The sequence below is a fragment of the Protobothrops mucrosquamatus genome, unplaced genomic scaffold (genome assembly GCF_001527695.2).
Source record: "Protobothrops mucrosquamatus isolate PMUCROS unplaced genomic scaffold, P.Mucros_1.0 scaffold2173, whole genome shotgun sequence".
Classification (NCBI taxonomy): Eukaryota; Metazoa; Chordata; class Lepidosauria; order Squamata; family Viperidae; genus Protobothrops; species Protobothrops mucrosquamatus.
Genome location: NW_015388267.1, coordinates 279,986 through 307,985, shown reverse-complemented (window position 1 = coordinate 307,985; position 28,000 = coordinate 279,986). Strand labels below are relative to the sequence as shown.

Genomic DNA, 28,000 nt, shown 5'->3' with positions numbered 1-28,000 from the left:
TATAGGAAGAGCTGTCAGTGAGCATGTGAGCATCATGTGGGGAGAAGAATCCAAACGGCAAACAAGTCGGGAAGCAAAAGAGCGTTGGAGAAATGATCAGGTCCAGGGCAGATGAGTGCGAATTCCAAGAGAAACCACATTCTCAACAGGCCAGTTCCTGAGCCGTGAATGCACGTGTGTTCATTGGCCCTCAAACAGCTCCAAAAAGAGATTAAAGGTGTAACTGGATCAGGAGCTGTCCATAATCCCACCTTTGGATTCATGGCTACTGTCGCTGGGACAAGCAAGTCGGGGTTAAAGTCTGCCCGGCTTCTGTTCGGTCGGTTAAACATTAAACCAGTCCCAACAGAAAGAAAGAGGAAGGGGAAAAAGGACCCCCCCCCCCCAGAGAAGATGACATGAGTTCTCCAGCTTTTCTGAACAAACGTGATCCAGGAAAAAAGATTCTGTCTGCAAACACATTTGGGAAGGGGAAACTGAAAAAAAAGGGCCAGAAATACACAAACTAAATGCTGATAAAGAATGTACGTTGAAGGCTGATAAAGAATGTACGTTGAAGGAAGTGGTGCAGGATTTGCATATGGGATCTCTTGAAAAATCTCCCTACGGCAGAGTTGATGATCTATCAAGTCAAACAGTTCTACCAATATTCCAAGCTACTCCAGGCATTAAAAATGTCCTCAAAAGGTACAATTTTTAAAGGTGCCAGGCTATGAATTTCAAGAGACCACCCTTGGGGGCTTTCCAAAAATCTCTCTTATTTTAAAGCAGGGGTAGTCAACCTTGGCTCTTTTATGACTCGTGGACTTCACCTCCCAGAATTCCTGAGCCAGTTGTGCTGGCTTAGGAATTCTGGGAGTTGAAGTCCACGTCATAAAAGAGCCAAGGTTGACTACTCCTGTTTTAAATGTTTGAAACCACCACTAAAAAGAAACTGCTGGTCCGGAAATGCCCTGAAACAAGCGATGAATGGGTGGAAGGTTAAACAGTAGGGGGAAAAAAAAGGTTGCCCAATCAATTAAAGGAATCTTTTGAGATTTTTATAACAGGGAGGGCCCCGAACAAAAACAGCAGAACTGATGGAGCAACTGGACAAACCAAATTAGCTTATTGTAGCTCCACACTTTTCAGAGTTCTGCCATTCCATGAGACAGGTATATAGGTAGTCCTCAACTTAACAACCGTTCATTTAGTTCGAAGTTACAACGGCACTAAGAAAAGTGGATTTATGACAGGTTTCCACATTTATGACCGCTGCAGCGTCTCCTTAGTCACGTGATCAAATTCCGGAGGCTTGGCAAATTGGCATGTATTTTGGACTCAATCGTAAGTAGGTCGTAAGTAGAGGACTACCTTGTAGTTGTGTATCAGGAGCAAGGCTAAGTTGCAAGCCAGTTTTCCATGATGCAGGTAATCTGACGTGCCACATTTCCATGATGGGCATTCTAGCCCAATGACTCACCTAGTCTGATAAAACCCACATTTGCCAGCTCAGCAAACAACTAAAATCTCCTCCCTTTCCGTTCCCTAGTTGCGAACACTTTCCCATTCCCCTCCTAACCTCTTTCTTTCCTGCTTAGGGCAACTTTTGTTCCTTGATGAAAAGAAGCTTCCTCATTTGTGAAAAAAAATAAATAAAAACAAGGACAGAATTGCAAAAGGTATATTTCTTTCTGCTTAAGTTATTCCATCCACTATGGCAGACATGTCAAACACAAGGCCCCGGGGGCCGGATGCGGCCCGCGAAGTGGTTTCATGTGGCCCACGAAGCCATCCTGGAAACAGTGAGGGAACGGCCCCCGCTGCCTTGGCCCTGGCCCAGGCCGGCTGGGAGCCAATGTACAATTTTGTGGTGGCCATCTATGCTGAAACGCATTCAGTCTTAGCTCCACAAGGCCGTCTAGAAACACCGAGGAACCGGCCCCTGCCGCATTGGCCCCACCCCCTGGGTGCATGCTGGGGAGGTCTCACCCTTTGTGAGGAATGAAGAAATGCACCATGCCTTGGCGCTTGCCCCGGTCCCACCCCCTTCTGCCAGAGACCCCCAGATCTGTCCCACTCCTGCCCAGGCCCCCACAGGCCCCCTTGCCTCGAACGATGTAGAGCTGGCCACGCCCACCCAGTAGGCCACACCCACTCCATCCACGTCCACCCAGTAGGCCGCACCCACCCTGGCCACACACCCCCAGGGCAACCGCAATGCTGATGCGGCCCTCAATGAAATTGAGTTTGACACTCCTGCACTATGGGGTAGGCAACCTTGGCTCTTTTATGACTTGTGGACTTCAACTCCCAGAATTCCTGAGCCAGCATGGGGGAACCATGCCCCCTTCATGACTTGCGAACTTCAACTCCCAGAATTCCTTAGTCAGCCTGGCTCAGCTTGGAAACCTCTCCCTTTCCCCTCAGCGTGGCTGGCTCAGGAATTCTGGGAGTTGAAATCCACGAGTCATAAAAGAACCAAGGTTGCCTACCCCTGCACTATACAATTTAAAAAAAAAAAATCATTCCTTGGACCGATTCTACTGGAGGTTGAGTACAGGTTGACCTTGACTTACGGCCACAATTTGAAGCCAAAATTCCAGTGGTTGTTTTGTTAGCTTTGCCCCACACTTTACGGCCTTTCTGGCCGCTGTTGTTAAGTGAATCGCTGCAGCTGTAAAGTCAGAAACACGGTTAAGCGAACTAGGCTTCTCCGTTCGCTTTGCTTGACAGAAGGTCGCAAAAGGGGATCACGTGATCCGGGGACGCTGCAACTCTTATAAATACATGCCAAGTTTGTCACGTCCAAATTTTGATCACGTGACCAGGGGGAGGCTGCGACGGTCGTTAAATGTGAAAAGGGACGAAAGACACTTTTTAGTGCCACTGTGGTTTTGAACTGTCACTAAACAAATGACTGTAAGTCGAGGACTACCTGCAGCAATCTGTAAATTGTGATCATGCACCCTGCTTTTTCTATTTTTGCGGTGCTAGAATGAAAATGAAGGAAAAAGGCGCTTAGTTTTTTCCCCCCAATATTCCGAAAGGCAGGATTCAAACTCAGCAGATGTTCAGCCTAGAACAGTTATATAATAATAATAATAATAATAATAATAATAATAATAATAATAATAATAATAATAATAATAATAACAACAACAATAATAAAAAGTTGGAAGGGACTTTAGAGGTCATCTAGTCCAACCCCCTGCTCAGGCAGGAAGCCCTATACCAATTCCACTGGTTAATTGTTCTAACTGTCAGGAAGTTTCTCCTTAGTTCTAGGTTGCTTCTCTCCTTGATTAGTTTCCATCCATTGCTTCTTGTCCTGCCTTCAGGCGCTTTGGAGAATAGCTTGACTCCCTCTTCTTTGGGGCAGCCCCTGAGATATTGGAACACTGCTATTGGAACATCCTTCTCTTCAACTAGACCAGGGGGTAGGCAACCTTGGCTCTTTTATGACTTGTGGACTTCAACTCCCAGAATTCCTGAGCCAGCATGGCTAAGCTTGGAAACCTCTCCCTTTCCCCTCAGCGTGGCTGGCTCAGGAATTCTGGGAGTTGAAGTCCACGAGTCATGAAAGAGCCAAGATTGCCTATCCCTGGCCTAGACCAAGCCAATTCCAGCAACCGTTCCTTATATGTTTTAGCCTCCAGTCCCGTAATCATCTTTGTTGCTCTTCTCTGCACTCTTTCTAAAGAGTCTATTTCCATCTTGCTCTCAAGAATGCTTCTCTTAGAGCCTACATTTTCCATCACCTTGAGGAAACGGAATAAAATCTTACTTCTTCGCAATGACAGAATACAGAGGCGCCTTGGTACTTCTCTGGTTTGAAACTCATCCATTTTGGCATCAACGCATTTTGATGCCAAAATTGTGTTCCCACTACTCTTCATTTGTTTGGTTCTCGACACACAAGCTACAACCTGCCGTTGACAACTGCCTTGTGACTCACTACATTACTCCTTTTTGGAAAAAACTGGTACTCATTGTGCCACAAAGAAGAGGGAGTCAAGCTATTTTCCAAGACACCTGAAGGCAGGACAAGAAGCAACAGATGGAAATTAAGCAAGGAGAGAAGCAACTTGGAACTAAGGAGAAACTTCCTGACAGTTAGAACAATTAATCAGTGGAACAACCTGCCTCCAGAAGCGGTGAATGCTCCAACACTGGAGGTTTTTAAGAAGAGACTGGACAGCCATTTGTCTGAAATGGTATAGGGTTTCCTCCCTGAGCAGGGGGATGGACTAGATGGTCTCCAAGGTCCCTTCCAACTTTATTATTATTATTATTATTATTATTATTATTATTATTATTACTAATACTAATACTATTATTACTACTACTACTATTATTATACCAAGATATCACTGTACTTCTCAACTACTCCAGCTTTTCTTATTGTTCTCTCTTCCTTTTTTGTTCTACATAGGTAGTCCTTGACTTACAACAATTCATTTAGTGATCGTTCGAAATGACAAAAAAAAAAAGAAAAACAGAAAAAGACTTATGATTGTTTTTCACACTTACAAGCATCCCCATGGTCACATGATCAAAATACAGACACTTGACTCATAAATCTGAAGCCAGATTCACTTAAAAACCCGCGTTATTAACTTAATAACAGCAATGATTCACTTAACAACTGTGGCAAGAAAGGCGTAAAATGAGGCACAATTCGCTTAACAGCTGCCTCGCTTAGCAACAGAAATTTTGGGCTTAACTGCGGTCGTAAGTCAAGGACGACATGCAGTACTGCAGGCTACTTCTCCTGATGGTCGGCTACCTGCAGTTCGCAGTTCAATTCCCACTGGCTCAAGGTTGACTCAGCTTTCCGTCCTTCCGAGGTTGGTAAAATGAGAACCCAGATTGTTGGTGGCAATTTGCTGTAAACCGTTTAGAGAGGGCTGTAAAGCACTATGAAGCGGTATATAAGTTTAAGTGCTATTGCTTAGGAAGGAAGGAAGGAAGGAAGGAAGGAAGGAAGGAAGGAAGGAAGGAAGGAAGGAAGGAAGGAAGGAAGGAGGGAGGGAGGGAGGGAGGGAAGGAGGGAGGGAGCCGTAGTGGCGCAGTTATTAAAATGCAGTATTGCAGGCTGACTCTGCTCACTGCCAGGAGTTTGATCCTCACTAGCTTAAGGTTGACTCAGCCTTCCGTCCTTCTGAGGTCGGTAAAATGAGGACCCAGATTGTTGGGGGAGGCAAATATGTTGACTCTGTAAAGCGCTTAGAGAGGGCTGTAAAGCACTGTGAAGCAGTATATAAGTTAAAGTTGCAATGTATAGCTGTGAAAGTTGGACCATAAGAAAGGCTGAGCACCAAAGAATGGAGGCCTTTGAACTCTGGTGCTGGAGAAGACGCCTGCGAGTCCCCTGGACTGCAAGGCAATCAAACCGGTCAGTCCTAGAGGAGATCAACCCCGACTGCTCTTCAGAAGGCCAGATCCTGAAGTTGAAACTCAAATACTTTGGCCACCTAATGAGAAGGAAGGACTGACTGGAGAAGAGCCTCATGCTGGGAAAGATGGAGGGCAAGAGAAGAAGGGGACGACAGAGAATGAGGTGGCTGGCTGGAGTCACTGAAGCAGCAGGCGTGAGCTTAAATGGACTCCAGAAGATGGTAGAGGACAGGAAGGCCTGGAGGAATGTTGTCCATAGGGTCACGATGGGTTGGACACGACTTCACAACTAACAACAACATAATGCATAATACGGGTTATCCAGGAATCAAATTCAACGAAAGGCCATTTTTGATGTGTTTTTTTAAAAATTCCAAACAGAATATTAGGTTTGATGAGAAAGACTTCCTTATTTAGAATTCCTTATTCGCAAGTTCTTCACAACTGAATCTCAACTTTTATTTTCCCTTCAAGGACTCAATCAAACCAATCTTCTCTCCTACCAAGAAGTTTTCCTCCCTCTCCGCTCCAAGTTTTTCTGGCCATGATCTCTGTGTCATCTTCCCGAGTATTATCCTGAATCGTTTCAACGAGAACAAAATCAATCAATCAATCAATATCAGAGCAAAGCCACTATATGCGAGGATAAACTGCAAAGCCTAAAACAACTGAAGACAAAGAGTTTGAAAAGGGAGAACTGAAGAAGAACCGAATAGAAAAGCCATCAACGCTTTTGAACTAGCTAATTCAGGGGTCTTCCAACTTGGCCCTTTGATGACTTGTGGACTTCAACTCCCAGAATTCCTCAGCCAGGCACACGTGCCTGGCTGAGGAATTCTGGGAGTTGAAGTCCACAAGTCATCAAAGGGCCAAGTTGGAAGACCCCTGAGCTAATTTAACTGGTAGACCAAGAATGCACGGCTTGACGTTTCATTAGCTTTTCTCAGTTCTTGCCTCTGATCCAGGTACATTTCCATACACAGGTGGTTCTCAACTTACAACCATTCGTTTAGTGACTGCGAAGATACACCCGCACTGAAAAAAGTGTCTCATGACCATTTTTCACACTTACGACTCTTGCAGCATCCCCGTGGTCACGTGATCCAAATTCAGACGCTTGGCAACTGACTCGTATTTATGACGGTTATGCAGCATTCCCGGAGGTCACGTGATCCCCTTTTGCCACCTTCTGACAGGCCAATTCAATGGGGAAGCCAGGTTCACTTAACAACTGTGTCACTTAACAACTGCAGAGATTCACTTAACGACTGGTCGTAAAGTGGGACAAATCTCACTTCACAAATGTCTCACTTAGCAACATAAATGTTGGGGCTCAATTTTGGCCGTACGGCGAGGACTACCTGTACAGGTCCTTGGCTTGCAACCATTTGTTTAGTGAGCGTGTGAAAATGTAAAACCTCTTTTTCAAGAAAAGTGACTTATCATTTTTCACAAGACTGTAGCAGCATCTCCATGATCACGTGATCAACATCCAGCCACTTGGCGCCGGACTCATATTTGCACCCGCTGCAGAGCCCCTCGGGGTCATGTGTGACCCCCTTTTTCGAACTTCTGACGAGTAAAGTCCATGGGGGAGCCAGAGTTACTGAACCGCCGTGCTACTCACTGCCACGATTTCACTTCACAACGGTGGCAAGAGAGGTGGTAAAGTGGGGCAAAACTCAAGAAATTTGGGGCGCTCAATTGTGGTCGTGGAGGACCACCCTCACTTTCAATCCCCCAGGGAAAGATCTGAAGGGACCACCTGAAGAGACCACCTGAAGCATTTGAAATGTGGGATTTACAGGGCAGCTGTTACGGATAAGCTGGGTTGACAAGATCAGAAATGAGGTGATAAGCCGGTTGGGAAAGCCAAGGGAAATCATCAAAACAATTAAAAAACGAAAATTAGAATATTTCGTACATGTGATGCGACACTCAGAAAAATACGGCCTACGCCATTTAACCCTCCAGGCAAAGACTGAAGGCAAATGAGGTCCAGGCAGAAGAAGAACATCGTGGCTTCAAAATCTAAGGGACTGGTTTGGACAAAACTCAGCAGCTCTTTTTCGTGCGGCTGCTGATAAAAACAGGATCGCCAACATGATCGCCAACGTCCGATAATAGATATGGCACAAGAAGAAGAAGGGAAAGATCGGCCATTTTAGGGTGAAACCCAAGCAGCGTGTGCAGGCATGGCGTTTGTGCACTTACCGAAAGGGCCAAATTCTGTGGTGCTGGCTCCAGGGTAAAAGCTGGGGGCACCAGGCTGGACAGGATACTGCTGCGTCGGCACAACATATGTGTTGCGACCCTGGAAGAGGAGGAGAAATAAAAGCAGGTGAACCCTCAAGATTGCTTTCCGAAGACAACAAAGCAGGCGCCAGCGAAGTGTGGGAAGTGGCCCAGAGGAGTCCATCAGATCCAGCAGCAACGAACTATACTTTTGTATACTGATCCTCCCTCTGCTTTTAAGTTGCGGCGTTCAAAGAGTAAATTCTCCTTACTAGCTTAAGAAATCTTTCTCCCAACCTTAAAACTTTTTTTTTATTTTAAGATTCACGCAGAGCCAATTTGTTTACTCACCCCTTGTCTGGTTCACCGGCACCAAAACGTTCCGACACTGTTTGCTGAGATGGTGTTGCCTTCCTTTCTAAATTCTTCCCCTCCACCCCCCCCAAGCCAGATCTAGTCTGTCTCCCTTTATGGTGACTGGCCTCTGTCCTACAGGTCTCAGGGAACACCACCCATCACGGATTACATCCTAGTAATTGTAAATGTAACCACTGGTTTGAGAGTATCCTTTTGCACCAACAATCCACACCTTTAAATGTGAAGGGAGAGCACATAAGAGTCAAGAGGGACCAAAGGTAATGGATTATCTGCAATTTAACCGTCACTCTGCAATCCCTTTTCTCTGAAAGGAGAAGCTTAGATGGCTCTCATATCTGAGATTCTCTGCTTTCTTGTATCTCACAAGGCAATGTAAGATTCTCCTTTCGACCGGCTAGACACACCTCTTGTGATGCTTGTAAGGCGAGGCCCTCATACCTATGAGATAATGTGGCCTAAATTAAGAGTTTGGAAGAGGCGAAGAATAGCAGGAGAGCAAACCGGATGACCTCGCAAGGGGAGAGGCCCAGGATGGAGCTGATGTCGCACGGCAAGATTTCGTTATAATCTCACATGGACTAAAGAATATGTAGTATCAATATAAAACAGTCCCAAACCCACACAATATGTTTCACGTGAAGCTGCAGAAGGCCTCACCTGTGGGCTAATTCCCCATTCTCTTTTATACACTAGGTCTCCATTTTTTAAAATTAGGCTTGCCATCTACAGGACTTGTATGATAAAAACATCAGAACTCTTTTGTTTTTAAGCTGATCAAGATGTCGTTCATATTTATTAAGGGACTGGAATTAAAGGAACTGGCTTCAGCTGAATAGCCTGGGAACGAATTTTTAGAAGAGGGGTCTTCAAACTTGGCAACTTTTAAGACTTGTGGACTTCAACTCCCAGAATTCCTCAGCCAGCCCTGAGGGCTGGCTGAGGAATTCTGGGAGTTGAAGTCCACAAGTCTTAAAAGTTGCCAAGTTTGAAGACCCTTGCTTTAGGAGAAAGCTCACGTTACATCTTGACCTTCAAAAGCAATCAGAAACATTTTCATGTGTGAACTGTTGAGTTTAGACAGTAAGTTTTGCAAGAATTCCCGTAAAGCTTCCTCAGCAGTCATTCCTGGACACGTTACGGAAACCGAGCCAAGCTCATTTCCTAAAAAATGGTGCAAAATACATATTTTTCTTCCAACTGGCTCGGGACAGATAAGAAGAGGAAGGTCAGAGGAGCGGTCCTTTGCTACTGACTCACGGTGAGAGCCGTTACATCCCGTGAAATAAAAAAATCGGCCCACAAGTTGGGTTGTTGTCCAAGCAGCTCAGCTGAGCAGGAGTCGACTCACATCGGGTAAACCCAATCTCTGCCTTTACCTTCTCATCCCAAATGATTTTCTGCTGTTTCTGACAAGAGGCCAGCACCCCATTTCTGCCTTTCCCCACAGGGCGGGAGGCATTTGCCTACATCAGTGGTGGAAAACCTATGGCACGGGTGCCAGAGGCGGCACTCAGAGCCCTCTCTGTGGGCACGCGTGCCGTCGCCCCAGTCCTAGGCCTTCAGCTGGGTTTTATAAAACCTTTTCGCTTTAGGCCTCCGCCGCCGTGTACAAAAAAAAAAGGTTCAATCAATCAATTTCAACTTCTCGCGGGGGGGGAAAAAAAGATCTTGCAAAGTTGGAATTGATTGATTGAACTTTTTAGTCCCACCCAGTCTGCTGTTACCACCGCAGCCATGCCCACCCAATGGGCCATGCCCACCCAATTGGCCACACCTACCCAATGGGCCACACCCACCCGGCACCCGACCATGCATAAGTGGGTTTTGGGTTGCAGTTTGGGCACTCGGTCTCTAAAAGGTTCGCCATCACTGGCCTACATCAACCGGGTGACAATTTACCAACGAGCGTTTGTTTGACCCAACACAAGCTATCCCCAGACGAAAGACAACAAAGACCGTCGTGTTACAGAGGCAGCTGGAGCCAGGACTGGGATGCTATCTGTTGACAGGCAGGAGGGCAGACCAGATCACTTACCCCTCTCCTCCTCATTAACACCAACCCCAGGGGGAAGGCGAGCTACACACATCAGTTTAGAGGAGGCCCACGATAGCTTGGGAAAGCACGGCAAGCTCTCCACTGCCGCGCAACGAAAAAGGCCGCAGCCTCAATCTAACCCTCACCTGTCCAGGGATGTAGTAGGCACCTTGCGAAGCAGGATAGGAGATCTGTGAAGGGATCATCATGACCTGGGAAGCAGCTGGATAAACATGAGTGGGTGGGCCAGGCCGAGCCGACGTGTTACTCTGCACCCGGGAAGCACTGGTCGGTGGCTGGGCCCTGCTCTGGTAGAAATGCTTCAAGAGAGAAAGGAGAGAGGGACGCGCTTAGTTAGTAAGGCCAGGCCTGCGGAATCCCAGCTGCTTCCCCTACAACTAGCTAGCCCCACACCGTAGGTCTCCTGAGACTGAACGTGTCAGGAATCTGCCCGGGGTCCGGATGCAGGTAGTCCTCAACTTACGACCACAATTGACCCCCCCCAACGCTTGTGTCGTTCAGTGAGAAATTCGTTGAGTTTTGCCCCGTTTTACGACTTTTCAATGGATCATCGCAAGTGAGTTTTGCCCCGTTTTACGACTTTTCAATGGATCACCGCCAAGTTGGTCAATTAGTCCCGCGGTTGTTAAGGGGAACCCGGCTTCCCCCCCCCCTTGACTTTGCTTGTCGGGAGGTCGCACAAGGAGACCCCGGGGAGACGCCGCAACCCGCTGTAAACATGAATCAGTTGCCAAGCATCCGAATGTAAACCGTGTGAAAAATGGCCACAAGTCCCTTTTCTCCCCTCCCCCAGTACCGTTGTAACTTCAAACGGTCGTTAAATGAACGGCTGTAAGTTGAGGACTACCTGTACGAGGACAGCCACTGCCGGGAGGGAGCTTTGCTGAATTTCGGGACGTACCAACTGGGCTCCTGAATGGAAGCCTTTTCCAAAGCCGAGAAGGATGAAACGAAAGGCCAGGATTGAGGCCGTCGGGGCTACGCTTGGCCCAAAGTCTTCAGAGGGAAAGACAGTGGGACCCCTGCCCAAAAGTGGGCTTTGGAGAGCTAAAGGAGTGGAGATCAGTTTCCACCACTGCTAACAAGGGCCCTACGACCAACCTTTGTCATGAATAAGAGGCCGGGAAAGGCAAAAGGGGGAGGTGGGGAAAAGGGGAGGAAAAATCAGCCCAGGTTAACCTGTAGCTTCTCTCTGCTGACTCTCCGCCCTGGGCTGCATTAATATATGTGCCCTCTTCCCAAATGGACCGAGTCCTGTAAAATAAACTGGATTGCAGACCCAGGGTGAAAATGCATACAGGTAGTCCTCGGCTTAACAACCATTCATTTAGGAACCGATTGAAGTTACAACGGCACTTCTGACACGTTTTTCACACAACCGTTGCAGCATCCGTCATCCCCCCCGGGTCATGTGATCAAAATTCGGTTGCTTGGAAACTGGCCTGCTATTTATGACGGTTGCAGTCGGGCAAAAGCGGGCCGGTGGGGGGAGCAGATTCACTTTACAGCCCTGTTGCTAACTTAACAACTGCAGTGATTCGACTTAACAACAGGGGCAGGAAAGGCAGTAAAAGGGGGCAAAATTCACGCCGCAACCGTCTCGCTTAGCATCGGAAAAGCGGGGCTCAACTCTGGTCGTAACCTCAAGGACTACCTGTTAAGGTAAATGTCCCTCTCCTATAAAGGTGGGAATTATTTGCCCCCCTTTTCCCCTTATCACCAAACGGAGGACCAGAAAACGACAAATTATATCGAACAGAAGTTGGCAATGCTAGGAGGTTACGAATCCTGAAAACGTTCCCCACGTTTGAGTTAAGCTATCCTGGAAAAAGAACATGCAAACCAATTCTCTTTAGCCCCGGAGAGACAGTAGGAGCACGCTGACATTAAATGCCCTGGGGACACGATTTGGGTTTCTTTAACCTGGTGCCCTGAAATCCATCCTTCCGCTTTTTAATTAATTTTTAACATTGCTTTTCATCATCCTTGCCTCTTTTTAAACTTTAACTGCTGTATGCTTTTTATTTTATTTTTTCATCTTAGCATTTTACTGTACACCGCCCAGAGTTCCACTGTGAGGGAAGATGGGGGGGGGGTCCCAAAATGTGACGAATAAACAAAATTTCAAGAATTCCTGTTAGCAGGGGTTATATTCTGTGAGTTATACGTAATCTCTACAATTTGAGGAATTGAGGAACTGGAGAAAAACTGCGGTAACGCCACACTTGGGGTGGGAGGAGAAGAGAAAAAAAAAACGAAGAGTGAAAGAACCAAACCCGCTGGGGAAAAAAAGAGGGAGAGGATGTATACCGAGAAGCAAAATGATCGTGGAAAGCAAAGGAAGGTTGTTGTGAATCAAGGAGTTCACAGACCCATCCCACTTTTCCAGACGTTTGTGCAACATGGGATTGGGATAGGGGAAGAAAAAAAACCACCATCTTCTAAGACAGGGGTAGGCAACCTCGGCTCTTTTATAACTCGTGGACTTCAACTCCCAGAATTCCTGAGCCAGCCATGCTGAGGAGAAAGGGAGAGGTTTCCAAGCTGAGCCGTGCTGGCTCAGGAATTCTGGGAGTTGAAGTCCACGAGTCATAAAAGAGCCAAGGTTGCCTACCTTAGGCCTAGGCCGCTTTATGACTCGTGGACTTCAACTCCCAGAATTCCTGAGCCGGCCATGGCTCAGCTTGGAAACCTCTCCCTTTCCCCTCAGCGTGGCTGGCTCAGGAATTCTGGGAGTTGAAGTCCACGAGTCATAAAAGAGCCAAGGTTGCCCACCCCTGTTCTAAGATCTCGTGTTCCCTACAGGCTAAATTACAGCTGTTTTAACACCACAGCAAACTACAATTACAGCACAAAGGGGCAGTTGAGGTGCTTCCACGCACAGGTGCCCCCTCCCACTCCCAGCCCAAGTAGGATTATAGAAAAGGGATTACCTGGAGAGACCTGAATCCGCCCTGTTAGCACCACACAAACACAGACACGCACGCACGCACACACACACACACACACAAACAAGCACAAGGAGAAAAGGGAAAAAGAGAAAGAGACAGAAGTTACCTACAGCCAGACATGTTAACAGGCACCTGGGAAGACCCCAACACTCAGCAAGAAAGTAACTGCAGCCATGTGAAAAAGAAGCTGGAATGGGGTGGGAAGGATAGGGAGAAGAGCAGGTCAATAGGGACACACACGGCTTGCACCAAAAACAAAACAAAAAAAAAGGTGAATAGGTCATTGTAAGGGAATGTAGACAGCAGAGATGGCTTTGCTTGTTTTCGTATCAACCCCGTTGGGAAGGGGTTCAAAAAAGTTCTGGAAATCCCTGAAACTTTGAGCCCCTCTAATGGAGACCTTAATGGATAGAGCTGGTGGGCTGCACGCATGAAATAACAGAATAACAGAGTTGGAAGGGACCTTGGAGGTCTTCTAGTCCAACCCCCTGCTCAAACAGGAGATCCTATACCATTTCAGACAAATGGCTGTCCAAACTCAGAAACCTCCAATGTTGGGAGGATCCACAACTTCTGGAGGCAAGCTGTTCCGCTGATGAAGTGTTCTCTCTTGTCAGGAAATTCCTCCTGAATTCTAAGTTGGTTCTCTCCTTGAGTGTTTTCCATCTGTTACTTCTAGTCTTGCTCTCAAGGGCTTTGGAGAATAGGTTGACCCCCTCTTCTTTGTGACAGCCCCTCAAATATGGGAACACTGCTGTCATGTCACCCTTAATCCTTCTTTCCACTAGACTAGACATCCCCAATTCCTGCAAGCGTCCTTCCTATGTTTTAGCCTCCGGTCCCCTAATCATCTTTGTTGCTCTTCTCTGCACTCTTTTTCCAGAGTCTCAACGTCTTTCTTTTTGATATTTTTAACAACCACAACTGGGTGTGCAATATTCCAAGTGTTGTTTTCTTAAGAGCTGAGGGGGCGCAGTGGTTAAAATGCAGTACTGCAGGCTAACTCACTGCTCTCACTGCCAGGGGTTCAATCCTGATGGGGCTCAAGGTTGACCCAGCTTTCCATCCTTCTGAGGTCAGTAAAATGAGGATCCAGATTGTTGGGGGCAAATATGTTGACTCTGTAAACCGCTTAAGAGAGGGGCTGTAAAGCACTGTAAAGCGGTATACAAGTCTAAGTGCAGTTGTTATTTAAGGGATTATAAAGCGATGCTAACGTTTCACATGATCTTGATCAGGGGTCTTCAAACTTGGCCCTTTTATGACTTGTGGACTTCAACTCCCAGAATTCCTCAGCCAGGCACGCGTGCCTGGCTGAGGAATTCTGGGAGTTGAAGTCCACAAGTCATAAAAGGGCCAAGTTTGAAGACCTCGGATCTTGATGCTTTCCCTCTGTTAAAGCAGCCTCTGCTTCCTCTTTCTTTAGGACTTTTCTTCAAAGTTCTCCACCTCCGCCTTTCAACTCCCATTCAGATCTCCGACGCCCCCTTCTTCTTTCTTTCTCTCCTCTCTGTTTCCATTAAGACTTTGGCCAACCTGGTGCCCTCGCCCGATATGTGGGAAATAATGTCTGCTTAGCCAGGAGTTCTGGAATACAGGTAGCCCTCGGCTTACAGCAGTTCATTTAGTGACCGTTCACAGTTACAACGGCCATGAAAAGAAGTGACTTACGACCGTTTTTCACAGTTACGACCGTTGCAGCATTCCCACAGTCACGTGATCAAAATTCGGATGCTTGGCAACTGACTCGTATTTATGACCGTTGCAGTGTCCCGGGGTCATGTGATCATCTTTTGTGACTTTCGGACAAGCCAGGCCAATGAGGAAGCCGGAGTCACTTAACAACCGTGTGGCTAACTTAACAAGATTATACAACAACTGTGGCAGGAATGGTTGCAAAATGGGGCAAAATTCACTTAACAAAAGTTTTGCTTGACAACAAAAATTTGGGGCTCCATTGTGGTCATAAGTTGAAGACTACCTGTGCACTATTTCTTCCATGGATTGTCCCCAGACATACACACACCAATCTATTGTGGAGGGAAAAACACAATAGTTGGATTGTTGTTGCTTCCATCCATGTGGAAGTTCTCGGCAGAGAAACAATCTTCCAAGCCCCAGCATACTGGTTTGCCACCTCACAATGTAGGACTCACAACTCACAAGAAACCTCTTTGTCAAGAGACCCAGATGACGCAAGCACCCAACTTAAGTCTCCCGTAGAAAAAGTGTGAGGTAAAACATTTAAAAAGCATGCCAAAAAAAACACAACACGCAACTGCTGGCCTCAGAAACAAACGGCTTACTTAATTAGATTGTGATGTTTCAAAATAAATAAATAAAGATGAAGTCCTCAAGCTCTCTCATGAATCAGAGTTTTACCACAGATTTGAAGACGACTATCTGTATTCCCTTCCCAAGAACTTCCTATTAAACTTTTTGGTCATCCGAAACTGTGTATTTTAATATGGTAAAGGCCACCTAGAAAAAGGATATTTAATAAAATGGTGTATTGGAGGGTCTCAGTGTAATTATGAATATCGGAATGGACAAAGGGGGTTCCCAAAGAGGCTTTTTCAAGAGACAACTGGACTTTCTTTGTTTTTTCCTTGAAGACGTTTCGCTTCTCATCCAAGAAGCTAAAGCAGAACCGAAGAAGCTTCTTGGATAGAGAAGCAAAACGTCTTCAAGGAAAAAAAACTAAGAAAGTCCAGTTGCCTTTTTAAAAAGCACCTTTGGGACAACCGGGATGTGAATGACTGAGAATCTCCATAGACAAGGCCAGGGGTAGGCAACCTTGGCTCTTTTATGACTCGTGGACTTCAATTCCCAGAATTCCTGAGCCAGCCTGGCTCAGCTTGGAAAACCTCTCCCTTTCCCCTCAGCATGGCTGGCTCAGGAATTCTGGGAGTTGAAGTCCACAAGTCACGAAGGGAACATAGTTCCCCCATGCTGGCTCAGGAATTCTGGGAGTTGAAGTCCACGAATCATAAAAGAGCCAAGGTTGCCTACCCCTGGACAAGGGAGTAACTCGGTTGAGAAACATCAAATCTTCCTCCTCTCCTAACCAAATTTACTACTTATACTTGGCTAGTTTCTAAGGATATTTTCATATCCTTAAGAGTGGCATTAACATGCCCCAAGCATTGGGGAAATAATTTCAGGTTCATACAGGTAGTCCTCGACTTACAACCATTTGTTTAGTAACCGTTCAAAGTTACAGCAGCACTGAATAAAAGGGACTTCAGGACCCTTATTCACACTTATAACTGTTGCAGCATCCCCAAAGGCAAATGATGCTTGGCAATTGGTTCATATTTAGGACGGTTGAAGAGGAGTCCTGGGGTCACGTGATCCCCTTTTGCGACCTTCTGACAGTGTCCATGGGGAAGCCAGTTTCACTTAACAACCATGTTGCTAACTTAACAACTGGGAGTGATTCACTTAACAACAGCAGCAAGAAAGGTCATAAAATAGGGGAAAACTCAAGTTAACAACTGTCTGGAAATTTTGGGCTCAACTGGAATGGTATGGTAAGTCTCGGACTACCTGTAACACACTAATGGAAAGAATTAGAGGACTGGAGGCTAAAATATATAAGGAACGGTTGCTGGAATTGGGTATGTCTAGTTCAGGGGTAGGCAACCTTGGCTCTTTTATGACTCGTGGACTTCAACTCCCAGAATTCCTGAGCCAGCCATGCTGAGGGGAAAGGGAGAGGTTTCCAAGCTGAGCCATGCTGGCTCAGGAATTCTGGGAGTTGAAGTCCACGAGTCATACAAGAGCCAAGGTTGCCTACCCCTGGTCTAGTTTAATGAAGAAAAGGACTAGGGGGGTGACATGATAGCAGTGTTCCAATATCTCAAGGGTTGCCCCAAAGAAGAGGGAGTCAAGCAGGACAAGAAGCAACGGATGGAAACTAACCAAAGAGAAAACCAACCTGGAACTAAGGAGAAATTCCCTAAGAGTGAGAACAATTAACCAGTGGAACAACCTGCCTCCAGAAGCGGTGAATGCTCCAACACTGGAAGTTTTTAAGAAGAGACTGGACAGCCATTTGTCTGAAATGGTATAGGGTTCCCTGCCTGAGCAGGGGTTGGACTAGATGACCCTCCAAGGTCCCCTCCAGCTCTGTTGTTGTTGTTGTTATTATTATTTCTTCTATGCAAGCTGTCCATGCAAGATGACCTTAAGTGATGGGGGGTTTTGTACATATTAACTAAAGAAGTAGCCAAATCAATGAATTATTCACTGTCCAAACTATTGTACTGTGTAAAAAAAACAAAACCCCTCCCTTTAAATATCTTTATGCAGTTTGAGATGTGTCTTAATGGTCTCAAGAAACATTAGAAAGTGATCTTTACCCCCGGGGAAAATACCAGCGACTTAAGGAAGTGAGATGGCTTGTTTATTTTGGCTAAGCCTGCAGTTTATCAAAGATTGCAGATAGAATATGAAAAACTTAAAAAGTTTGCTTGCAGTTTCAACTGCCTATTATGTAACAGCAAACTTTCAGGCTGTTAAGTAGAGCTGTGCAATAGGCGAATGTAAAAAAAAAAATGCTAGTATTATTTTTTTTTTTACAAATGCAAGTAGTCTACTTATAACAGTTCGTTCTGTGACTGTTCAAAGTTTCAACGGCACTGAAAAAAGTGACCGAGGACTGCATTTCTTACTTACGACGCTGCAGCATCCCCGTGGTCATGTGATCAAAATTCAAACGCTGGGCAAGTGACTCATACTTATGACCCTTGCAGTGTCCTAGGGTCGTGTGATCTCCTTTTGCATCCTTCACATAAGCAATGCTAGATCCCCTTAACCACCTTTTTACTAACTTAAGAACTACAGGGATTTGCTTAACAACTGTGGCAAGAAAGGTCGCAAAACTGTCTTAACAACTGTTCTGCTGAGCAACAGAAATTTGGGGCTCCATTGTGGTCGTTAAGTCGAGGACTGCCTGTACCTCTTGCAAGGCCTTAACAAACTTGAGGAGGGGAGAAACTAAGAAAAAACTAGAAGGTGGTGTCTCCCAGAATATACTCTCTGAGTATCATACACAAGATAGGAAAGAGCAACTTCCTCCTAACCCCTTAGAACAGGGGTCTTCAAACTTAGCCCTTTTATGACTTTGTGGACTTCAACTCCCAGAATTCCTCAGCCAGGCACGCGTGCCTGGCTGAGGAATTCTGGGAGTTGAAGTCCACAAGTCATTAAAGGGCCAAATTTGAAGACTCCTGCCTTAGAATATTAGCAACTAAATCTCCACAGGCATTAAGCTGCAAAGTGGAAATATCCGTGTATGAATCAGCCTTACTACCCCAAAGGAGCATCTATACAATAGCCAAGTGGAAAGGAGGAAGGAGGAGAGGTTGTGGGTTTAGAGGGAGGATAGGAAGTGGATGAGGGTGGAGGCAAGGCGGGGACTGCCGAGCCTTTTCAAAAATGTATTAACTTGGATTTTTTTTTTTTGGTTGTTGTTTGTGTATGTAAATGCATCATGTTGGAGTTTGTTGTATAATTAAAAAATCAATAAAAATTTTATTAAAAAAAAAAAAAATAGCCACCCACTGACTTTTGTAAAGCTACAGGAGAATGTCTAAATAACAACACAGAGCACAAAAGCAGATCACATCCTGAGGATTTAGCCAAGGGAAAGCTCTAAGCCAGGGTTCTGCAACCTTGCTAAGACAGGTAGACTTCAACTTCCAGAATTCCCCAGCCAGCCGTGGCTGGCTGGGGAATTCTGGGAGTTGAAGTCCACCTGTCTTAAAGTTACCAAGGTTGCAGAACCCTGCTCTAAGAAATGATCATTCGTCAATGCTAATAGGGATTAACATCCTTAACCCTGGATAGTAATGCTCATTGTTGCTGTTTACAGTTCCCCACTGGGATTAAGCACGTGTTGGCCATTAGAGGTGTGTTGGCCAAGAGGGCAAGGAGACCATTTGAGCTCCAGGGTCAAGAGGGTGGTCTCTTGCATAATAATAATAATAATAATAATAATAATAATAATAATAATAATAATAATAATAATAATAATAATAATAATAATAATAATAAAAATAAAGTTGGAAGGGACCTTGGAGGTCATCTAGTCCAACCCCCTGCTCAGGCAGGAGACCCTATACCATTTCGGACATATGGCTGTCCAGTCTCTTTTTAAAAACCTCCAGTGTTGGAGCATTCACCGCTTCTGGAGGCAGGTTGTTCCACTGGTTAATTGTTCAAACGGTCAGGAAGTTTCTCCTTAGTTCTAGGTTGCTTCTCTCCTTGATTAGTTTCCATCTTGTCCAGACATCAGTGCTGAATCAACACTCATAGCGCGAACAAGGCCCATGCTCTGCAAGTCCCTCGCCATGGGTCTCATGTACAACATTCTGTTATAATTCGACCCTGCGCCTCAAGTTCTCACTGGGCCAGTGAGATAGACAGTTGTGGTGGGCGTCATCCTGCCCTCTGACCCTCCCCAGGCGCCCTTGCAAATTTGCTGTGGAATTCTGTAGGATTCTGAGCATGGAGAGGCCACGTCTAATGGACAACGCGTGCTTAATCCCAGTGGGGGAAACTGTGAACAGCAACCGTGAGCATTACTATCCAGGGTGATCGCTATGAGCATTGATAACTGATCATTTCCACCCAAAACTGAAAGGAGGGACAGAAGTGCGACTAAATACAGGCAGTCCTCGACTTATGACCACCACTGGGCCCAAAATTTCTGCCGCTAAGCGAGACCTTTGTGCAGTGGAGTTTTTGCCCTGTTTTACGACTTTTCTGGCCACCTTGGTTAAGTCAGGGGCTCTTCAAACTTGGCCCTTTGATGACTTGTGGACTTCAACTCCCAGAATTCCTCAGCCAGGCATGCGTGCCTGGCTGAGGAATTCTGGGAGCTCAAGTCCACAAGTCATCAAAGGGCCAAGTTTGAAGAGCCCTGGGTTAAAGGAATCACTGCAGTCGTTTAAGTTGGTAACAGCGTTGTAAAATCAATCTGGCTTCCCCCATTGACTTTGCTTGTCAGAAAATGGCAACAAGGGATCACATGACCCCGGGACGCTGCGACCGTCGTAAATATGGACCGCTGATCAAGCACCCAAATGTCAATCACGTGACTATGGGGATGCTGCAACCGTCATTTAAGTGTGAAAACGGGTCGGGTTTTTTTCCCCCAATGCTGTTAACTTCAAACGGTCACTAAACGAACTGCTGTTAAGTCAAGGACTGCCTGTCGTTAGCTCGCCTCCTGAGTTCCCGTCCCTCGGATGGTGTGAATAATAATAATAATAATAAAGTTGGAAGGGACCTTGGAGGCCATCTAGTCCAGCCCCCTGCTCAGGCAGGAAACCCTATACCATTTCGGACAAATGGCTGTCCAGTCTCTTCTTAAAGACTTCCAGTGTTGGAGCATTCACTGCTTCTGGAGGCAGGTTGTTCCGCTGGTGAATTGTTCTAACTGTCAGGAAGTTTCTCCTTAGTTCTAGGTTGCTTCTCTCCTTGATGAGTTTCCACCCATTGCTCCTTGTCCTGCCTTCAGGCGCCTTGGAGAATAGCTTGACTCCCTCTTCTTTGGGGCAGCCCCTGAGATATTGGAACACTGCTATCATGTCCCCCCTGTGAAGACTTCAACTCCCAGAATCCTTAAGTCAGCCTGGTCTTTCATCCAACACGCCAGACTGGGAGACACTCTGAAGCACAGGCCCGAAGCACCCACATTTCAAAGCTTGCCAGTGGTTACACTAGATTTAGGCCAGGATCATTCATTCCACATGACTAAGAGACTGTCGGGTTCCTAAGATCACTCCCTGAGATGGGTGTAATAATAATATATGAACTGGGCTTCCTCGTTCATATCCCAATCTCTCCGCAGAGACTGGGTGGACCAGCAAGAAAGACACCTGAAGCTTTGATCTGACTCAGAAGCTTCACGCCGAGGATCAAGGCTTCTTCCTGAATGTCAAATTACACCCAGGAGGGAAGGCCAGTTCCAGAAATGGCAGTTTTGTTCAGATAAAACACATCGCCCAATTCGGGCCATGAAGATACAATCCTATTCATTCACCAGGTGGCTGAAGCTTGGAAACAGTACGTGTGGGCTGAACGCCTAGATCAGGGAGTTTGGGAACCTGGGCTCTTTTATGACTCGCGGACTTCAACTCCCAGAATTCCTCAGCCAGAATGGGGGAACTATGGCCCCTTCATGACTCGCGGACTTCAACTCCCAGAATTCCTGAGCCAGCGTGGCTCAGCTTGGAAACCTCTCCCTTTCCCCTCAGAATGGCTGGCTCAGGAATTCTGGGAGTTGAAGTCCACCCATCTCCGAGTGGTCAAGGTTGAGAAATACAGGCCTAAGCCAGGGATAGGCAACCTGGGCTCTTTTATGACTCATGGACTTCAACTCCCAGAATTCCTGAGCCAGAATGGGGGAACTATGGCCCCTTCATGACTAGCAGACTTCAACTCCCAGAATTCCTGAGCCAGCATGGGGGAACAATGGCCCCTTCATGACTTGCGGACTTCAACTCCCAGAATTCCTGAGCCAGCATGGGGGAACTATGGCCCCTTCATGACTCGCGGACTTCAACTCCCAGAATTCCTGAGCCGGCCATGGCTCAGCTCGGAAACCTCTCCCTTTCCCCTCAGCACGGCTGGCTCAGGAATTCTGGGAGTTGAAGTCCACGAGTCATAAAAGAGCCGAGGTTGCCTACCCCTGGTCTAGATAAATCAACAGGAAGGAGCATAAACTCCACCAAGATTCCTAGCTGGCAGGTTTTTGGGTTTGTTTGTTTTTAAGAATGCCAAAGTAGGCATTAGGCAGTTTTAAAATAAATTTAAGGGTTTACAGATTGAGGAGAACGTGTCACCGCATCACAGGGGAACCGCGCCTCCGATCCCATTGCTGACATCTTGCCTAAGTTAACACCAGCTCAATTCCCAGGTCCCAGCCTAGGGCGACAGGGAGAAAACTCCCGTTCATTCCCTCCGCCTTCATTCCCAACCAAGCAAGCTCTCTGACAGCCGGATGTGATGGAGGAACAGAGACCCCTCCACACCCCATAGCCAAGGGGCATGTAGGGGTGGCTATTTGGGGACCATGGAGGACACAGCCCTTCTGGGGGGGGGGTCTGCAGGCAGCCTGCCAAGAACACAGAGATGGAGAACAGAGTCTGGGGGCTCTCGAAGACGTGCAACACACCGAAAGGTCGCGAACAGGGGGTAAGGGAGAAGGGCGGGAAAAGGCCGAACGTCGTCTTGCGATCGGTCCTGGGAGTGGCCAGGAAGCCCGTTCCGTCCGAGGGGGAAGGGAAGAAGGAACACCAAATGGGGAAGCCAGGCAGCAGGAGTTGAGTTTTCCAAAAATGAGAAACGGTGACAGGAGAAGCACTATCATGAGTCAGATGGCATGCAAGTCACAAGGGAAGGGTGTGGGGGGGGGGGGGCTGGGAAGCTTCTGGGCTGTGGACACTGCAGTCAAACTGGCCCTAACCACAATCTGTCGGTCATAAACTCAGGGGAAAGATGGCCCTAGCAATCCTGACCCAGAGCCCCCCCCCGCTACGGGTTCTCTTTTTTCCAGGTTTGATTTGTGTTGTTCTCTCCCTGTGTGCTTAGAGCAGTGTTTCTCAACCTTGACAATTTTAAGGCATGTGGACTTCAACTCCCAGAATTCCACAGCCAGCGTTGCTGGCTGTGGAATTCTGGGAGTTGAAGTCCACATGCCTTAAAATTGTCAAGGTTGAGAAACACTGGCTTAGAGCTTGGGTGATCCACAAAAACGATCATCGGCTCCCCTTTCAAACGTGTTCCAGCCATGAGACCAAATGGCTCCTTATAGGAATCGTAATCCGACCCAGGAAGGGTGGGGGGGGGAAACCCCAGTAGAGGTAGTCCTTGACTTACAACCGTCCGTTTGGCCACCGTTCAAAGTTACAAAGGCACTGGGGGGGAAAAAGGGGGGACTTATGACCGTTTTTTATCATCCTGAGGGCCGCTGCAGCGTCCCCGGCGTTACGTGATCAAAATTCGGATGCTTGGCAACTGGCTTACATTTATGACGGTGGCACGGCTTTGCGGGCCTTTTCACACACACACCCAAAGGTGAAAGCCAGATTCGCTTCACCACCCTGTTATCAACTTAACAACTGCAGCGGTTCAGAATGGCCGTAAAAACGGGGCAAAATTCACTGAACGGCTGCCTCGCTCAGTAACGGAACGCTGGGGCTCGATTGTAGCCGTAGGTCGAGGACTCCTGGTACTATCATCTCTTGTCTTGAAAACTGGGCAGCTGAGAACGAAGGAGGGGGGGGGAAAAGCTCTCCGGAGACAGGAGAGCTCCCAGGAGATGCAGAGAGTCTAACCTGGGGGGGTTGACCCTGATCACCTCAGCCTCCCCCCAACCCTCCAGCCCTGCGGTCAGTGGGCCCTGCAGTGTCCAAGCACCACCCCTGAACGGACGGCACCCTCCCCCTGGGATGGCATCCAGCATGCAGTGAGGCAAGCAGGGGAAGGTTAGTACCTGCTGATGTAAAGCACGAGGCCCTGCTGGAAACTAAGACAAGAAAGAGCGCGGGGGGCGGGGGGAAAGGAGACAAGAGGAGAACATCACCAACAGTTACAGGCCCCCCTCTGTCTACTCCCTGCTTCCCCCCCCCACTTCCCCAAATTCCTCTCTCTTCAGGGCAATTGAGCCGCCCTCCCTGCCTCCTCCTCTCTGCCACTCTCCATGCAGACCCTTCCTAGGCAGTTTCCACCACCTCTCTGGACCTCGTGGCGGGCTCCGTTGTCGTGCTCATCCCAAAAACCCCCGCCTGGCACACGCCGCAGAGGTGTTCCCGAGTCAGCGGCAGCTGCAGACCGATTCAGCCTGCAGGGCTGCTTGTGCCCTGCCTGCCAGCCCCCGGGCCAAAGCGAAGAACCTGTTGAGCAGCCCACATCAAGAGAGGGCTCGGCTGCAACCACCACCTCGAGAGAGAGAGTCCTGCAGCCCCCGTGGAGCTGCAGCCCCGGCGGCTGTCGCCACCCTCTTACCGGTCGAGGCTGGGAAGGCGTATTCATTTGGGTAGCTTGCGCTGGGTTAAAAACCACAGGTGCCGCCTGGCCAGGAGGAAATGCTGACTGCTAGGAGAAGGGAGAAGAGAAGAGAAGAAGCAGGTTAGCAGCTTGGCGGCAGCTGCCCCAACCCTCCACCCGCAGCCGCGGCAGCATTTGAGGAATATAAAGCTCTGACTCAAAGGCGAAAGGAAATTAAAATGGCGTTGGTCAACCTGCCCTCTGCAAAAGCCAGCCAAGAGGCCAAAGGCAAGCGATCTACAGAAAAGTTCGTGCTGGTAAAAATTGGAGCCGTGTATAACAGGGTTGAGGAACTATGGCCCGTTTAGGACTTGTGGACTTCGACTCCCAGAATTCCTGAGCCAGCCTTTTTAGGACTTGTGGACTTCGACTCCCAGAATTCCTGAGCCAGCCTTTTAGGACTTGTGGATTTCGACTCCCAGAATTCCTGAGCCAGCCTTTTTAGGACTTGTGGACTTCAACTCCCAGAATTCCTGAGCCAGCCTTTTAGGACTTGTGGATTTCAACTCGCAGAATTCCTGAGCCAGCCTTTTAGGACTTGTGGATTTTGACTCCCAGAATTCCTAAGCCAGCCTTTTTAGGACTTGTGGATTTTGACTCCCAGAATTCCTAAGCCAGCCTTTTTAGGACTTGTGGATTTCGACTCCCAGAATTCCTGAGCCAGCCTTTTTAGGACTTGTGGACTTCGACTCCCAGAATTCCTGAGCCTGGCTGGCTGAGGAATTCTGGGAGTTGAAGTCCACAAGCCCTAAAAGGGCCGTAGTTTCCCACCTCTGCTAGAGCAGTGTTTCTCAACCTTGACCATTTTAAGGCATGTGGACTTCAACTCCCAGAATTCCACAGCCAGCGTTGCTGGCTGTGGAATTCTGGGAGTTGAAGTCCACATGCCTTAAAATGGTCAAGGTTGAGAAACACTGTGCTAGAGGATCTACCTCTCAAAGCGCCAGAAGAAGATAGAGCAGCAAAATCTGAGTGTTATCTAGGGGGAAATGACTCCCTCGGAAGGAGCCCAGGGCGGAAGGTGGCCTGGGAAGGAGAATCCTTACCTGTGGAAGTCCAGGAGAAGGGGAGGGGTGTGGGGCTGATGGGGTTCCTCCTGAGGGTTGTGGAGCTTTGTTCATTTCACGTGTTGCTGCATAAGGATCCCCTTACTATCTGCAGAGAGGGAGAACGAGAGAAGGGTCAACAAAACGAACACAGGAGGAATCGGACACGGGGAACGCAGGGCTGAGAAACTAAGCCTGAGAGTATGGCAACACGCACAAGGCGAGAAACCCAGATTTTTATGCCAATTTGCCACAGACGCACCCTTCCAAAGTGTACAAAAACAGGGACTTTTCAGAATTCTGTGACCTGACAATGTTTTTAAAAAAAAAAGGGGAGGGGGAGGGAATTATCTGTTAACAAGAAAAAGGGCAGTCAAAATGTTCGGATGAGGGCAAAGTCTACCGAAACATCATCGCTCTAAAGAAAGTAATAAACAGACCAGGAAGAACATGTATGAAACAGCGTGAAGCATGGATGCAAGGTACGAGTTCAGTTGAAATCATAAAAATTGATAGAGAAACAGCAGAAGTGAAATGAAAAAACCAGCCCCGAGACGTAATTATATTAGCCCTTCCCTCCCCTTCACTCAAAGAGGAAAGTCGCATAATTCTCACTTCAAACGCTGTGGAACGCAGGTAGTCCTCGGCTTACGACCGCGGCCTCGCTTAGCAATTTCCACGGCTAAAGCAAGACGGTCGTTAAGGGAGTTTTGCCCCATTTTATGACCTTTCTTGCCAGAATTGTTAAGTGAATCACCGTAGTTTTTTAAGTTAGTGACACGGTTGTTAAGTGAATCAGGCTTCCCCATTGGCTCTGCTTGTCAGCAGGTCGCAAAGGGGGATCACGTGACCTCCGGGACACTGCAACTGTCGTAAGTACATGCCAGTTGTCAAACATCCAAATTTTGATCATGTGACCATGAGGATGCTGTAATGGTCTTAAGCAGGGGGTCTTTAAATTTGGTCCTTTTATGGCTTGTGGACTTCAATTCCCAGAATTCCTCAGCCAGTCTTGGCTGGCTGAGGAATTCTGAGAGTTGAAGTCCACAAGTCTTAAAGTTAAAGTTCGAAAAGTCACTAAATGAAAGATTATAAGCAGAAGACTACCTGTATATCATTTATCTAGATCAGGGGCTTTCAAAGTTGGCCCTTTTACGGTTTGTGGACTTCAACTCCCAGAATTCCTCAGCCAGCATGCCTGGCTGAGGAATTCTGGGAGTTGAAGTCCACAAGTCTTAAAGTTAAAGTTCGAAAAGTCACTAAATGAAAGATTATAAGCAGAAGACTACCTGTATATCATTTATCTAGATCAGGGGCTTTTCAAAGTTGGCCCTTTTACGGTTTGTGGATTTCAACTCCCAGAATTCCTCAGCCAGCGTGCCTGGCTGAGGAATTCTGGGAGTTGAAGTCCACAAGTCGTCAAAGGGCCAACTTTGAAGGCCCCTGTTCTACAGCCACAGAGAAAGACCGTTCTGAGAACCGCCGAGCAGAGTTTCTAAAATAGTGTTTCCAGGTTGCATGGACTTCAAAACTCCCATGCTGGCTGGGGAATTCTGGGAGTTGAAGTCCATTCAGTTTAAAGCTGCCAAGGCTTAGAAACACCAGTCTGAGCACTAGCTCTGTTCCCAGTCAGTGCACAAAACTGATCCGACAGGCCTTACTACGAAATTCAATCGTCTTTCACGTCACATTTTTTTCTCCACCCTATTTCTCTCTCCATGCAATGGACGCCGTCTCACTGAAATCTTTAGCAGTTAAAATTCCCCCCTGTACCTCAACCGAAGCCCCCAAACCTCCACCTCAACCTTCACCTCATGGTGGCTCCCATTACTTTGCCTCACACACTGAAGGGAGTGGGTTGTAACTAGTATCTAGGGGAGCTGCTGATACACCTGTACAGGCTCAGTGTTTGTGTGTGTGTGTTGTGTCTGTAAGGCTTCTTTTCCTGATAAAAAGAGCTAAAGCAAAAAACAAAGGGGTGCTTCTCCCTCACCCCTCATTCACCTAAGAGAGTTAAGGACATTCTACTGTAGGGTCAGGATCCAATCCTGAAGGGCACTTGTTAGACCAGGGGTCTTCAAACTTGGCCCTTTTATGACTTGTGGACTTCAACTCCCAGAATTCCTCAGCCAGGTATGACTTGTGGACTTCAACTCCTAGAATTCCTCAGCCAGGCGTTGCCTGGCTGAGGAATTCTGGGAGTTGAAGTCCACAAGTCATAAAAGGGCCAAGTGTGAAGACCCCTGGCTTAGATGGTCAAGTAATTTGGCTAGCTCAGGGGTAGGCAACCTTGGCTCTTTTATGACTTGTGGACTTCAACTCCCAGAATTCCTGAGCCAGCATGGCTCAGCTTGGAAACCTCTCCCTTTCCCCTCAGCATGGCTGGCTCAGGAATTCTGGGAGTTGAAGTCCACGAGTCATAAAAGAGCCAAGGTTCCCCACCCCTGGGCTAGCCTTATCAAGATCCTACTGCAAAAAGACTGATTTAAAAGTCACTTGAGTTCCTATTAAATCTCAGCCTAGCACAACTGTGTCCAACTTTTAGTCCACAGGCAGCTCTGGACAGCTAGTAACGCGGCCCCATCAGATCGTAAACTTTTGAACAATCTTGTGATTTCTAAAAATTAACTGTATTATGAATTGCCCAAGACAATTCCTGTTCACTCAACTGCAGCCCAAGTGAGCCAATCAGTTGGACAGGGGTTTTCAAACTTGGCAACTTCCAGACTTGTGGACTTCAACTCCCAGAATTCCTCAGCCAGCAATTCTGGGAGTTGAAGTCCACAAGTCTGGAAGTGGTCGTAGTTGCCCATCCCTGCTCTACACTGCTCGTGAATTGTTGAATCAAGATGGAAGTCCGTGGGTTGTGAAAGAAGGCTGGGCCCAACGTCGCT

At 47.3% G+C, this 28,000-nt stretch overlaps 1 protein-coding gene across 1 annotated transcript in view; it reads right to left on the bottom strand.

Annotated features, from left to right (window-relative positions):
* Positions 1-25,209, bottom strand: part of EIF4G1 (eukaryotic translation initiation factor 4 gamma 1) — a 101,952-nt gene extending 76,743 nt beyond the window's left edge. Inside the window, exons 1-4 of the mRNA XM_015824265.1 lie at positions 25,107-25,209; positions 24,019-24,108; positions 10,174-10,347; positions 7,594-7,693 (exon numbers count right to left, since the gene is read on the bottom strand). Coding sequence (XP_015679751.1) covers positions 7,594-7,693; positions 10,174-10,347; positions 24,019-24,108; positions 25,107-25,181 — 439 coding nt within the window. The 5' untranslated portion in view covers positions 25,182-25,209. The remainder of the gene's footprint in view (positions 1-7,593; positions 7,694-10,173; positions 10,348-24,018; positions 24,109-25,106) is intronic.
* Between the last annotated feature and the right edge of the window lie 2,791 nt (positions 25,210-28,000).